Source organism: Pelophylax lessonae, assembly GCF_965119305.1.
Source record: "Pelophylax lessonae genome assembly, chromosome: 8".
In the NCBI taxonomy this organism is placed as follows: domain Eukaryota; kingdom Metazoa; phylum Chordata; class Amphibia; order Anura; family Ranidae; genus Pelophylax; species Pelophylax lessonae.
In genome coordinates this window covers 86270972-86286074 of record NC_138775.1, presented here as the reverse complement: position 1 = coordinate 86286074, position 15103 = coordinate 86270972, and the positions used below count along the sequence as shown (strand labels likewise).

The window sequence follows — 15103 nt, the reverse complement described above, 5'->3', positions numbered from 1 at the left end:
ATTTGGGGCCAACCTAGATGAAATCATTAAGGATGCCACTGGGGGCAAGAGCACTTTTTTGCCACAGGCTGCAAAAGCTAAGGGACCTCGCAACAAGCGAGGACCTTTCTTTACCGCCCATAAAGGACGCCCGGCTGGTACTAGCGGGAAAGGCAAGATTCCTCCAGGAGGGTTCAAGAAGGGCTGGTCGGACAAGCAGGGGACCAACCCAGCCAAACACGAAGTAAAGGAGTACACAGCCTGAAGGTGCGCCCCCACCCGGTTTCAGGGTGGGGGGACGTTTTCACCGGTATTCAGGACATTAGATCAAGCATCAACCACTACTACCGGTGCGATTCTTCCCTTCCAACATTTAAGTACTACAGGAAGCGGTAGTTACCGTTCCCTGAATAGATCTTTTCCTTTACCTTTTCCCAAGATTAGTCCCGATACCTCACAGGAATCGGATCTGGTTGACCAGATAGGCCAAGCAGCCTCTAGTCGGGTGACTTCGGTCCCTGAGGTTCAACCAGAAAAGATCACCTTTCCTGATAACTATCAGGTATCTGATAAATGTGTGGGAACAGAAAACGACCAGACTTTCTCGGATGGTCGGGGCCAGATAGCTCTAGGGACGCCTGGTTCAGATCCAATCAGCGCCAGTGGTCCTAGAAATTCTAGGCTGGCCTCCTCAAGCCGGCCTGGCCGACTTGGACATGTTAATCGCAGACGTTCCGTGGGAACTTCGTCTCAGGGAGTGTCTGTGGTCTCAAGGACCAATTTACCTTCGTGCTTTACAGTCGCTGGTTTCAATGGCCTGGCCATTGAGACCCAAGTACTGAAGGACAGAGGTTTGTCTACTTCAGTCATTCCTACCCTTATTAAAGCAAGGAAAGCGACTTCCAGCAAGGTCTATTATCACACATGGAAGACTTATATTGCGTGGTGCGAATCTTTAGGATTTCCTCCACGTACCTATTCGGTGTCTCGAATATTGGCCTTTTTGCAACAAGGGGTTGAGCAGAAGCTAGCCTTGAGCACCATCAAGGGTCAAGTTTCAGCATTAGCAATCTTCTTTCAGAAGCCTTTAGCTACCAAATCCTTGGTGCGGAATTTCATCCAGGGGGTGCGGCACCTGGCTCCTCCAGTCCGCGTGCCCTTACCGCCCTGGGATCTTAATTTGGTTTTGTCGGTTCTACAGAAACCTCCCTTTGAAAACATCAGGGAGATTCCCTTGCTTACTTTATCCCAGAAGGTGGCCTTCTTGGTGGCTATTACTTCTGCTCGCAGGGTGTCAGAACTGGCTGCATTATCATGCCAGTCACCATACCTAGTGATTCATAGGGATAAGGTAGTACTTCATCCTAAGCCATCTTTTCTTCCCAAGGTGGTTTCAGATTTTCATCTGAATGAAGATATTGTACTACCTTCCTTGTGTCCTCAGCCCAAGCATCATCGGGAACATGCGTTGCATTCCTTAGATGTGGTTCGGGCAATCAGGGTATACCTGAAAGCTACGGAATCATTCCGTAAGACGGATTCACTTTTTGTGATCACGGATGGCCCCAGAAAGGGTTTGCCTGCATCTGCCGCGACCATTGCCAAATGGATTAGACAAACGGTGGTACAGGCTTATTCTATTAAGGGTCAGAGTCCTCCGTTCCCTGTTAGGGCGCACTCCACTCGAGCGCTCAGTACTTCCTGGGCCTTTCGCCATCAGGCGTCAGTGGTCCAGGTATGTAAGGCGGCCACCTGGTCGTCGGTACATACCTTTACAAAATTCTATAAAATTGATGTGACGGCATCGGCGGATGCCTCATTTGGCCGCAAGGTTTTGCAGGCCGCAATTTGAGGAGACCGGTGGTCTACCTCGAGGGTTTTTTTCTGTTTGAAAAAAAAAAAAAAAAAATTTTGTTTTCCCCTTTTTTTGTTGAGTCTCATCATTAAGGATGAGCATTGTAAACTTCTAGTTGGCACCGGTTGGGCCTTCTAGATTGGGATTTGATTTTCATTTTCCCACCCCTCAGTTGTGATACTGCTCTGGGACGTCCCGAAGGTGGTGTATCACCGAGGACTACGTCTGTCGATGAGCGCTAGAGAAAAATGGATTTTTGTAAAATCTTACCGTAAAATCCTTTTCTCTTAGCTCATCGACAGACGTAGTCCCCGCCCCTCTGTTTTGGAGTTGGGTTGGGTTAAATTCTCTAAGCACTGCTTTTTCACATAACTGATTTGCTGAGGCAGAGAGAGAGAGGATATACCCTCTGGGACTGCCCCTAGGGTGTGGCCAGAGCTTTTTAATTTCCTGTCTAGTCCTGCTCCTGCGGAGGTAACATAACCCGAAGGTGGTGTATCACCGAGGACTACGTCTGTCGATGAGCTAAGAGAAAAGGATTTTACGGTAAGATTTTACAAAAATCCATTTATATATATACACACACACACAGGCATTTACAAATTCAGACAGTAGAGGGCAGCAGATCCCTACACAGGTGCCAAAGGCAGATGGATAGCATACAATCATTCTAGTGCTGGTTATTGATATGGCAGAAGATTTGAGGTTAATACTCTGACATGCCTAGGCATTGGCCTAGGGTGCCCAATTATATATCTGGCACTGCTCTTAAAAAAAATATATTTTTTTTTAAAAATGGAGGTGTGACTCTAACATTCATTTTCTGTGTATGATGCACATTGACAGGTGCAGAAATTATGTCTAAGTTTTATGCCAATTTGTTTTGCAGGATGAAGTATATTTGAATGACTTTGCAAAAATAATAAAGAGTGATTTAACAAGTAATGGTGTTATCCACTTCATTGACAAAGTGTTGATACATGAAATTCGTACAAACACAAGTTCGTCTTCGGTAAGTTTGACCTAACTTTCTGCAAAAGCCATGTTCTTTGTAGAAGTTTTTTGGGTATATTAACAAAGTAAAGTAGTAAGGATGTGTAGAAGTTGTAAAAAGCTAAGAATATTCTTATAAACTACAAGTAGTTAAATAGAAGAATAGAATAGAGTATGTGAGGATGAGTTAATAGGGGAGATTTACTAAAACTGGTGTACACAGAATCTGGTGCAGCTGTGCATAGTAACCAGGTTCTAGGCTTTGTTGTCAAAGCCGAATTAAACAAGGTGAAGTTTGAAGCTGATTGGTTACTACTATCAGGGCCAGCGCCACCATAAGGCAGCTTAAGCAGTCGCCTTAGCACACCAGGATAGGGAGGGCAGTAAAATGCACCATGCACCACTCCTATCCTGGAGCCCTGCGTGGATAAAAATCCTTGCACCAGTCCTGAGGACAAGAAGAGGAGATCACCCTACTGTGCACAAATACAAAGAAGATAGTAATGTGTGCTACACATTAACAAGAGCTAAGTGACAAACATATGGAGTTCCCCGAGGGTAGTATTATCTGACTGGCTGATTAAGTTAAACTAATCATTTGACTCACATTTGTATGAGGCACTAATGTAAGTGGCTTCTTTTTTGTTTTTAAATGGGTGCTTGTATAGTGCTTTTAGCATTTTCTCCAGAATCATTTTAGCCCTTACTCTTTATTTATACACCCCAACAGACATAACATACAGTCAGGTCCATAAATATTGGGACATCGACACAATTCTAACCATTCTTTGGCTCTATACACCACCACAATGGATTTGAAATGAAACAAGATGTGCTTTAACCTCCCTAGCGGTATGATTCTGTCAAGAATTCTGTACCAAAAGCGGTACAATTCTTTGCATGGAAATTTGGCGTTATGTATTAAAGGCCTACAATTCTTAGTAATTACTGACTTAAAACTTACCAAAACAAGACTCTAGTAGACATCCCAGATGTGATGAATTTGAAACACAAACACATGAATTCTAATCTAATCAATAATAGAATTTTATTCAATAATGCAATGAAAAATAATGAAATTTGTCAAAGAAATTCAATACACATCCTGAGTGTGAAACAGTTTGAAGCATGGAACTAGACAAAGTCCGACGTTGCAATCTGGACAATATTACCTTGTTTCCTTTCGGACTTTTCTTCCATTGCCATCCTTCTTAGAACAGCAGACGATGCACATCCTGGTAGGCGCTAACTTTTTTGGGGTGGGCGGTACAAAGTCCACAAAATGACGGCCTGTCAGGCGTTCTGGATTGCCAACGTCAACAGCGCGTCGTCCGGCTCTGTTAGCAGATACTGATGATGGTGTCGGGTGGTTGACGAAAATCTGCTCAGCCACCTTCCAGATAAAGTCCGAATGAACAAGTGGTATGGCAGTGTTGGCTTTGTAAAGAATATAGGCGTTCCAAAGGCACTGTTCAAGGAGATGCCTAAAAATCTTTTTGTAGTATTTTTTTTGTTGCTTCCGCATCGCCGGGTAAAAGGTCATTGCCTGATCGGCTCGGTCGACACCTCCCATCGTGTGATTGTAGTCGATCACGACTTGCGGCTTCAGCATATCTGTTCCGTGTTTTGTGCGGACCATGGCAGTAGAGGTGCTGTGCACGGTGCTCATGAGACACACGCCATCATTTTACCCTTTTGAAAGGCAACCATCTCTCCTTTTTGTAGCTTTTTCCTGCTAAACATTGTTGGCATGTCCCGCCGGTTTGGCCTAACAGTACCATACCCATCAGTTTTGTTTAAAAGCAAAACTTCATAAAGTTCCGGAGAGGTGTAAAAGTTATCTGTTGTCACGCAATATCCCTGGTTCAAAAGGGGGTCCAGCAGTGAAAGGACAGAGGATAGGGCCATCCCATAGCCGCTGCACCTGGGATTGAACTTTGTACCTTTGCCGGATCCAGCTCAGGCGTCCCTTGTAGGCCATGAGACTTTCGTCCACACTGACATCCCTGTCTGGCACATAGGTCCGCTGGAAGTTGGCACACCTCCCAGATTTTTTTGAGTTTGGGCGCAGGATGCGTGCCCTCATCAAACTCCTCGTTGGCAAAATGCAAATTTTTCATGATCAGAGAAAAACGGTACTCGGACATCACTGTGCCAAAAAATGGAGTGACCAGCATCTTATTGGTGGTCCAATACCATTTCTGGAGCGGTTTCCCCACCACCCCCTGAAGGATGATGAGTCCCAGAAACTTCCAGATGTCCTCTTTACTGACCGGTTCCCATTTTCTGGATCGGGAAAATCTGGCGCGCAGCGTAGCGGACTGCTGCTCATGGTAGCGGTTGGTTTCAGCGACTATTTTTACCTCCTCCGTTAGAAATAACTTCAGGTACGCCAGAGGGTTGTCACTCTCCACATCAACCTTCATCCCAGGAGATCCAGTGAAACGGAATCTCGGGGGCGCTGCCAGGTCCGCATCGCTGTCTAAAGGGCACCAAGTGCGCACATCACTTAGGTCAGGTGCGGGATCATCGGCGTCACTTTCTCGATCGGTGTCGGTGTCAGAGTCAGATGACAAATCTCCGCACGACTCACTGTCGCTCTGTTCTGCGAGCAGCTCCGTGTCGCTGTCGCAGTCGCTCATCTGATCCAAAAGCGCATATGCAGGACAGCGCTTTTTTGATGCCATTTTCAAATTATTTTATTTCACACAAATGACAATGGCAAGGGGCACTGAGAGGGCACTGTGACTTTTACCAAAGTGATACAGTGTAATCCTCTCAGATTACACTGTATCACCTCCTTTTTATATGTTTGTGTTTGGTGTTACTTTGAATTTTACTCCCAGTTCCACTCCCATGCAGCATTGCTGCTGCAGAGAACGGAACCAGGAAGTCCTCATACCGACAGACGAGCGGCGGGGATCTCGGCTGGCGGTCGCAGCAATGAGAGCTCATCGCTGGATTGCCAGGATAAGGTATGAGACTCCGCTGCGCTCTCTGCACACTAACCCCGAGCGTGACTTGGGGATACCTATAGTAGCAGGAAAATTCTACCCCGAGTCACGCTTGGGGTTACCGCTAGGCTGGTTAACTGCAGACTTTCAGCTTTAATTTGAGGGTATTTACATCCAAATCAGGTGAACGGTGTAGGAATTACAACAGTTTGTATATGTGCCTCTCACTTTTTAAGGGACCAAAAGTATTGGGACAGATTAACAATCATAAATCAAACTTTCACTTTTTAATACTTGGTTGTAAATCCTTTGCAGTCAATTACAGCCTGAAGTCTGGAACGCATAGACATCACCAGACGCTGGGTTTCATCCCTGGTGATGGCTCTGCCATGCCTCTACTGAAACTGTCTTCAGTTCCTGCTTGTTCTTGGGGCATTTTCCCTTCAGTTTTGTCTTCAGCAAGTGAAATGCATGCTCAATCGGATTTAGGTCAGGTGATTGACTTGGTCATTGCATAACATTCCACTTCTTTCCCTTAAAAACTCTTTGGTTGCTTTTGCAGTATGCTTCAGGTCATTGTCCATCTGCACTGCAAAGCATCATCCAATGAGATCTGAAGCATTTGGCTGAATGTGAGCAGATAATATTACCCGAAAAACACTTCAGAATTCATCCTTCTGCTTTTGTCAGCAGTCACATCATCAATAAATACAAGAGAACCAGTTCCATTGGCAGCCATACATGCCCACGCCATGACACTACCACTACCATGCTTCATTGATGAGGTGGTATGCTTTGGATCATGAGCAGTTCCTTTCCTTCTCCATACTCTTCTCTTCCCATCACTCTGGTACAAGTTGACCTTGGTCTCATCTGTCCATAGGATGTTGTTCCAGAACTGTGAAGGCTTTTTTAGATGTTGTTTGGCAAACTCTAATCTGGCCTTCCTGTTTTTGAGGCTCACCAATGTTTTACATCTTGTGGTGAACCCTCTGTATTCACTCTGGTGAAGTCTTCTCTTGATTGTTGACTTTGACACACATACACCTACCTCCTGGAGAGTGTTCTAGATCTGGTCAACTGTTGTGAAGGATGTTTTCTTCACCAGGGAAAGAATTCTTCGGCCATCCACCACAGTTGTTTTCCGTGGTCTTTCGGGTCTTTCTGTGTTTTTTCAGCCTAATGATGGCTTGCTTCACTGATAGTGACAGCTCTTTGGATCTCATTTGAGAGTTGACAGCAACAGATTCCAAATGCAAATAGCACACTTGAAATGAACTCTGGACCTTTTATGTCCTCCTTGTAAATGGGATAATGAGGGAATAACACACACCTGGCCATGGAACCATGGAACAGCTGAGCAGCCAATTGTCCCATTACTTTTGGTCCCTTAAAAAGTGGGAGGCACATATACAAACTGTTGTAATTCCTACACCTTTCACTTGATTTGGATGTAAATACCCTCAAATTAAAGCTGAAAGTCTACTGTTAAAGCACATCTTGTTTGTTTCAAATCCATTGTGGTGTATAGAGCCAAAAAGATCAGAATTGTGCCGATGTACGAATATTTATGGACCTGACTGTATGTTGACCTAGTAGTATAGATCCACTTGTTTTTCATTGGACACAGGATTTTTTCAAATCTCTGTATAGCAGCAAAGTAGGAATACTGATATTTAATACTATTTACAAATGTGTTGATTTTACTGTCCTGACTTATTTTATCATATTTTACATTAAGGTGATATAACTTTAAAAATGACCTCAGAATTTCAGTTACATGTTCTACATATATGTATTGACTTGCTTTTCACTTGAAACGCATCTCATGTTCACAGTTCAGTGACTACTTCCCATCTGAAATTACAGTAATTGTACCCCTTGGATGGGTGACAACCAGAAAACTGGCTGCTTAAGGTGGAATTCCAGGCTATAACTATCTACTCTTAAATCTGCTTCCGTCCCCCTTCTAACTCCTATTCTAATTACCCTGTAGAAGGAATATGGCTATACTTTTTATACTTTTTTTACTTTTTTTTTTTTTTTACTTTTCTCAGGGTGCTCAAGTTCGGTCACATGATCTCCCTAGTGGTCAGCTTCAGGGGAGAGGAGAGACGGCTAGAATGTCTGGGCAGTGATGTCACCCATAAGCTTAATATGGGGCATCTGTAGTCAGCTGCCCCTCCTCTCCCCTGAAGCTGCAGCTGGGAGCCAGTCATGTGTGACCTGACTTAAGCACCCTGAGAATAGGTAAGCATAAGCATCTTCCTTCTACAGGGTAGCAAAAATAGGAGTTACACAGGCTAGTTGTGACTAAACACACTAGAGGACACAGATAAGAGATCCAGGTATACAACATAGTAGTAAACAAAAATACATGAAACATCAGGCCCTGTTCACACCTGAGCATTTTTCAGGTCGTAAAACGCTCATCTCTGAAGTTGCAAAATGCCCAACAAGGGAAATACCATTGATTTCAATGGCCCTGTTCATATATGAGTGTTCTGTCGCCTGAAGCAAAACGCCTGAAGTTCAAAAAAAATTATGAGCTTCTTTTTTGGCAGATTACAAGCATTTTTGTTCAGATGTCAATGTCTGCCTCCAAACACCTGCAAAAAACCCTGAAAAAATGCCTTAAAAAACGTCTAAAAACGCCTGAAATCGATACGCTCAGGTGTGAATGGAGCCTCACTGTAGTAATCAATGTTCTATCAAAAGATACCTGGATTTTAGTTTGAAAGGTTAGTAGAGGACTATACATACAGTATTTCACAAAAGTGAGTACACCCCTCTCATTTTTGTAAATAGTTTATTATACTTTTTCATGGGACAACACTGAAGAAATGACACTTTTCTACAATGTAAAGTAGTGAGTGTACAGCTTGTATAACAGTGTACATTTGCTGTCCCCTTAAAATAACTCAACACACAGCCATTAATGTCTAAACCGCTGGCAACAAAAGTGAGTACGCCCCTATGTGACAATGTTCAAATTGGGCCCAAAGTGTAAATATTTTGTGTGCCCACTATTATTTTCCAGCACTGTCTTAACCCTCTTGGGCATGGAGTTCACCAGAGCTTCACAGGTTGCCACTGGAGTCCTCTTCTACTCCTCCATGACAACATTACGGAACTGGTGGATGTTAGAGACCTTGGACATGCTTGACCAGTCCATCACCTTTACCCTCAGCTTCTTTAGCAAGCAGTGGTCATCTTGGAGGTGTGTTTGGGGTCATTATCATGTTAGAATACAGCCCTGCGGCCCAACCTCTGAAGGGAGGGGGATCATGCTCTGCTTCAGTATGTCACAGCACATGTTAGCATTCATGGTTCCCTCAATGAACTGTAGGTCCCCAGTGCCGGCAGCACTCATCCAGCTGCAGACCATGACACTCCCACCACCATGCTTGACTGTAGGCAAGACACACTTGTCTTTGTACTCCTCACCTGGTTGCCACCACACACGCTTTACACCATGTGAACCAAATAAGTTTATCTTGGTCCCATCAGACCACAGAACATGGTTCTAGTAAGCCATGTCCTTATTCTGCTTCAGCAAACTGTTTGTGGGCCTTCTTGTGCATCATCAATGCTGGCAGCACTCCTACAGTGCCTTGCGAAAGTATTCGGCCCCCTTGAACTTTGCAACCTTTTGCCACATTTCAGGCTTCAAACATAGATATAAAACTGTAATTTTTTGTGAAGAATTAACAAGTGGGACACAATCATGAAGTGGAACGAAATGTATTGGATATTTCAAACTTTGTTAACAAATAAAAAACTGAAAAATTGGGCTTGCAAAATTATTCAGCCCCTTTACTTTCAGTGCAGCAAACTCTCTCCAGAAGTTCAGTGAGGATCTCTGAATGATCCAATGTTGACCTAAATGACTAATGATGATAAATAGAATCCACCTGTGTGTAATCAAGTCTCTGTATAAATGCACCTGCACTGTGATAGTCTCAGAGGTCTGTTTAAAGCGCAGAGAGCATCATGAAGAACAAGGAATACACCAGGCAGGTCCGAGATACTGTTGTGGAGAAGTTTTAAGCCGGATTTGGATACAAAAAGATTTCCCAAGCTTTAAACATCCAAAGGAGCACTGTGCAAGCGATAATATTGAAATGGAAGGAGTATCGGACCACTGCAAATCTACGAAGACCTGGCCGTCCCTCTAAACTTTCAGCTCATACAAGGAGAAGACTGATCAGAGATGCAGCCAAGAGGCCCATGATCACTCTGGATGAACTGCAGAGATCTACAGCTGAGGTTGGAGACTCTGTCCATAGGACAACAATCAGTCGTATACTGCACAAATCTGGCCTTTATGGAAGAGTGGCAAGAAGAAAGCCATTTCTTAAAGATATCCATAAAAAGTGTCATTTAAAGTTTGCCACAAGCCACCTGGGAGACACACCGAACATGTGGAAGAAGGTGCTCTGGTCAGATGAAACCAAAATCAAACTTTTTGGCAACAATGCAAAACGTTATGTTTGGCGTAAAACCAACACAGCTCATCACCCTGAACACACCATCCCCACTGTCAAACATGGTGGTGGCAGCATCATGGTTTGGGCCTGCTTTTCTTCAGCAGGGACAGGGAAGATGGTTAAAATTAATGGGAAGATGGATGGAGCCAAATACAGGACCGTTCTGGAAGAAAACCTGATGGAGTCTGCAAAAGACCTGAGACTGGGACGGAGATTTGTCTTCCAACAAGACAATGATCCAAAACATAAAGCAAAATCTACAATGGAATGGTTCACAAATAAACATATCAAGGTGTTAGAATGGCCAAGTCAAAGTCCAGACCTGAATCCAATCGAGAATCTGTTGAAAGAACTGAAAAATGCTGTTCACAAACGCTCTCCATCCAACCTCACTGAGCTCGAGCTTTTTTGCAAGGAGGAATGGGCAAAACTTTCAGTCTCTCGATGTGCAAAACAGATAGAGACATACCCCAAGCGACTTACAGCTGTAATCGCAGCAAAAGGTGGCGCTACAAAGTATTAACTTAAGGGGGCTGAATAATTTTGCACGCCCAATTTTTCAGTTTTTTATTTGTTAAAAAAGTTTGAAATATCCAATAAATTTCGTTCCACTTCATGATTGTGTCCCACTTGTTGATTCTTCACAAAAAAATTACAGTTTTATATCTTTATGTTTGAAGTCTGAAATGTGGCAAAAGGTCGAAAAGTTCAAGGGGGCCGAATACTTTCGCAATGCACTTTATGTCTATTTCCCAAAGACAACACGTGCACTCAACTTCTTTGGTGGACCATGGCGAGGTCTGTTCTGAGTGGTACCTGTCCTGCATGGTCTTGACCCCCGTGCTGCAGCTCAGTTTCAGGGCCTTGGCAATCTTCTTATAGCCTAGGCCATCTTTATGTAGAGCAACAATTCTTTTTTTTTTTCAGATCCTCACAGAGTTCTTTGCCATGAGGTGCCATGTTGAACTTCCAGTGACCAGTATGAAAGAGTGAGAGCGATAACACCAAATTTACCACACCTTCTCCCCATTCACACCTAAGACCTTGTAACACTAACGAGTCACATGACACCGGGGAGGAAAAATGGCTAATTGGGCCCAATTAGGACATTTTCACTTAGGGGTGTACTCACTTATGTTGCCAGTGGCTTAGACATCAATGGCTGTGTGTTGAGTTATTTTGAGGGGACAGCAAATTTACACTGTTATACAAGCCGTACACTCACTACTTTACATTGTAGCAAGATGTCATTTCTTCAGTGTTGTCACATGAAAATATATAATAAAATATTTACAAAAATTTAAGAGGTGTACTCACTTTTGTGAGATACTGTATACACTCTTGTGAATGCCTGTGGGAAAATAAATAATGCAATATATGAAAAAAGACCTGTGGGAAAATACATAATACAATAAATGAAAAAAGAATCATTTGCAGTGAACGAATAATTATTATTTATTTATTTTATTTTTTTTTACATACAGTTAAATGTAAGTCAGGCTGCCATACTTAATGGTTATTCAACATTTGCCCAACTGCTCAAGGTAAGTTTACTATGCTTCTGGAAATGTGGCATATAGGCCAGTAAAATGAATACAATATTTTTGTAATGTGATTTTATTTTTTTTACAGCTAGGTGCAGTATTTACAGCCATACACTATTTTCAGTGAGCATATATTTAAAGTTATTATTACGAGGTTTTTATGTTAAATTGATTGTTTAAAAATCACTTTGAAGTTATTTTTATGTTACTTTTATATAACTAAAAACATTATTTTTTTTATTGACGCATATCTAACCCCAAAACAGAAATGTAATACATTACAACTGACCAGTCCTTAGATGTGATTGCTGCATTTATTTCCTTTTTTTCCCAAGCTTTTTTATCTTTATTTTTACCTAGTAACCCTGCCAGTAACACACTTTGGGGGAGAATTACTAAAACTCGAGCATGCAAAATCTGGTGCAGCTCTACATAGAAACGAATCCACGTCTAGGTTTCTCTATCGCTCATTGACAGACGTAGTCCTCGGTGATACAGCACCTTCGGGTTATGTTGCCTCCACAGGAGTAGGACTAGACAGGAAATAAAAATGCTCTGGCCACACCCTAGGGGCAGTCCCAGAGGGTATATCCTCTCTCTCTCTGCCTCAGCAAATCAGTTTTTTTCTGTCTAGTCAGGAGTAAGGACCTAGATACCTTGCTGGGATCTTCGGTCCTGGCAGGATTTTTTTCTTAAAAAGATTTTTTTTTAGACAGCTTTTTTCTCCAGTGTTCCTGTGAGATCTTCAAGCAAGAAAGCTGAACTGGGCGACGGGCTGGATGTTGAGATCCGGTGGTCACCCCAGTTCAGCCTACGAGCGCGTGCAGGCCATAGCTCCGCGCTGGGTCGGCCGCGACATAGTCCCACTGGAGGGACTGACCCCGCGAGTTAAACGTCTCGCTGAAACGCCAAGGACCATGAGTCACGGCGTCCGTATTGGTCGACAGCCCTCCCGCCCCGGTGGAGAGGGGTACTGTCAGGAGTTGGTGCCCGCCTGGTTCCGGTATGGGGAGTAGCATGTTCCCCCTTTTCCCCTGACGGGTCTTGTGGTGAACGCGGGCCCCTCTCTGTATGGTAAGGATGAGTTCCCCTCTATCCTATAACATGGCACAGATCCCCCTACTTTGAGTGTGATTGTATGTGCAAAAAGCCAGGAGGCTTGGTTTGGGAGCTGACAATCTAATTGTAAACATGTTAAAAAAGATTGTAATTAGTGGCAGTATGGGTATCTTACTATGATAATATAAGTATCCTACCAGTCAGTAGCCACGGACATGTAGACTGCTTTCCTAGTCAAGTCTCCAGCGATAGCAGGCCTTCCGAACGGCCATGCGGTCCGCCAAGGCCGGTACCGCCGACCAGGCTAAATCCCCATGTAGAGAAGGTGTTGTGATGCTCTGCAGTCACGCCGCTATTCGGTACTAACCGCCGCCATTGTTTGCTAGATCGCACAAGGCCGCCATTTTGGCGTAGCCTCGTGTCTCCAGCATGGGGGCGGCCATGTTTGAGGTGATCCAAACACCTCGTGGAGCTAGGGGAGGCGCCGGAAGGCGTGCAGAGGGGCGGAGCCGCCTCCTTTCTTCCTGGGCAGCCAGCCAAAAGACTTCCTGTTTGTGAACACAGCGCTGTAATCTGTTGCAGTGAACTCTGAGCATCAAGTGGTGAGCCTGGGGGTCTATCTCTCTCTCTCTCTCGATCGATAGGGATCCCTAGCAGGTAACACTGAGGGGCTTTTGTGGCGCTGGGGGTCTGAAAAAAAAAAAAAAAAAAAAGTTTTTTATTTAATTTTGAATTGTATTTTCCGGGAAATTACTGGAATAATCATGGACCCTGCCACACAAATACCCCCACCTGTTTCCCTCGAGGGGGCCACGGGCCCCCGCCGGTGCACAGAGTATGGATGCATTTACAGCAGTTTTGGAGTCTTTGGTGGCTCGGGTGGAGGCAGCCTGTCAGGGACGGGGGTCAAGAAAGCGACCCCCGCCTACCCCTATATTATCTGACACCTCTGACTCAGATTCAGAGATGGTCACTGCAGCTGCAGGTCCCTCTGCAAGGGCTAACAAGCCCATTAAAACGGTGAAGGTTTTTCCTGTACCCAAGGTACCTTTACTATTTCCAAGCGTATTGCTAGACGCTATCCGTTTTGAGGAATCCATCATTAAGAAATGGACGGTACCACCAGTGGTGGATCCACCTATTTCCAGGCTGAATAAAGCCACGGTTATCCCAGTGGAGGACACTTCGTCCTTTAAGGATCCGGTGGATCGAAAGATGGAAGCGGAGTCCCGCACTATCTTCTCCCTGATAGGGTCAGCATTTAGACCAGTAATTATTATTGGTCTAGTTTCCCAGACACTAACGGAATGGGCGAGATTGGTACGCCAAGACCTTAGGGGAAAAGATATTCCCCAGGAAACATCTGATTTGATGGAACAGATTATACAAGGGCTACAGTTTATCTGTGACGCAGCCTTGGACACTACTCCCCTATTAGGGCATGCATCTATGTCAGCGGTAATCCTCAGACGTGTGCTGTGGTTAAAATGCTGGTCAGCTGACCTAGGTTCCAAAAAGACCTTGACGAATCTCCCCTTTCAGGGGAATCGTCTATTTGGGGCCACCCTAGATGAAATTATTAAGGATGCCACTGGGGGCAAGAGCACTTTCTTGCCACAGGCTGCTAAAGCTAAGGGACCTCGCAACAAGCGAGGACCTTTCTTTACCACCCATAAAGGGTTCGTACGCCCGGCTGGAACAATCGGGAAAGGCAAGACTCCTCCAGGAGGGTTCAAGAAAGGCTGGTCGGACAAACAGAGGACCGACTCAGCCAAACCCGAAGCAAAGGATTACACAGCCTGAAGGTGCGCCCCCACCCGGGTTGAGGGTGGGGGGACGTTTTCACCGGTATTCAGGACATTAGATCAAGCATCGACTACTACTACCGGTGCGATTCTTCCCTTCCAACATTTAAGTACTACAGAGAGCGGTAGTCACCGTTCCCTGAATAGATCTTTTCCTTTACCTTTTCCTAAGATTAGTCTCTATTCCCCACAGGAATCGGATCTGGTTGACCAGACAGACCAAGAAGCCTCTAGCCGGGTGACTTCGGTCCCTGAGGTTCAACCAGAAAAGATCACCCTTCCTGATAGGAATCAGGTATCTGATAAATGTGTGGGAACAGAAAACGACCAGACTTTCTCGGATGGTCGGGGCCAGATAGCTCTAGGGATGCCTGGTTCAGATCCAGTCAGCGCCAGTGGTCCTAGAAATTCTAGGCTGGCCTCG

General features: G+C 44.5%; 1 protein-coding gene across 1 annotated transcript in view; it reads left to right on the top strand.

The window, feature by feature from the left end:
• The window catches only part of STAB1 (stabilin 1), a gene marked incomplete at its 3' end in the record, with an annotated part of 476721 nt that overhangs the window by 294163 nt on the left and 167455 nt on the right, over positions 1 to 15103 (top strand). Inside the window, exons 48-49 of the mRNA XM_082266286.1 lie at positions 2724 to 2846; positions 11756 to 11815. Coding sequence (XP_082122412.1) covers positions 2724 to 2846; positions 11756 to 11815 — 183 coding nt within the window. The remainder of the gene's footprint in view (positions 1 to 2723; positions 2847 to 11755; positions 11816 to 15103) is intronic.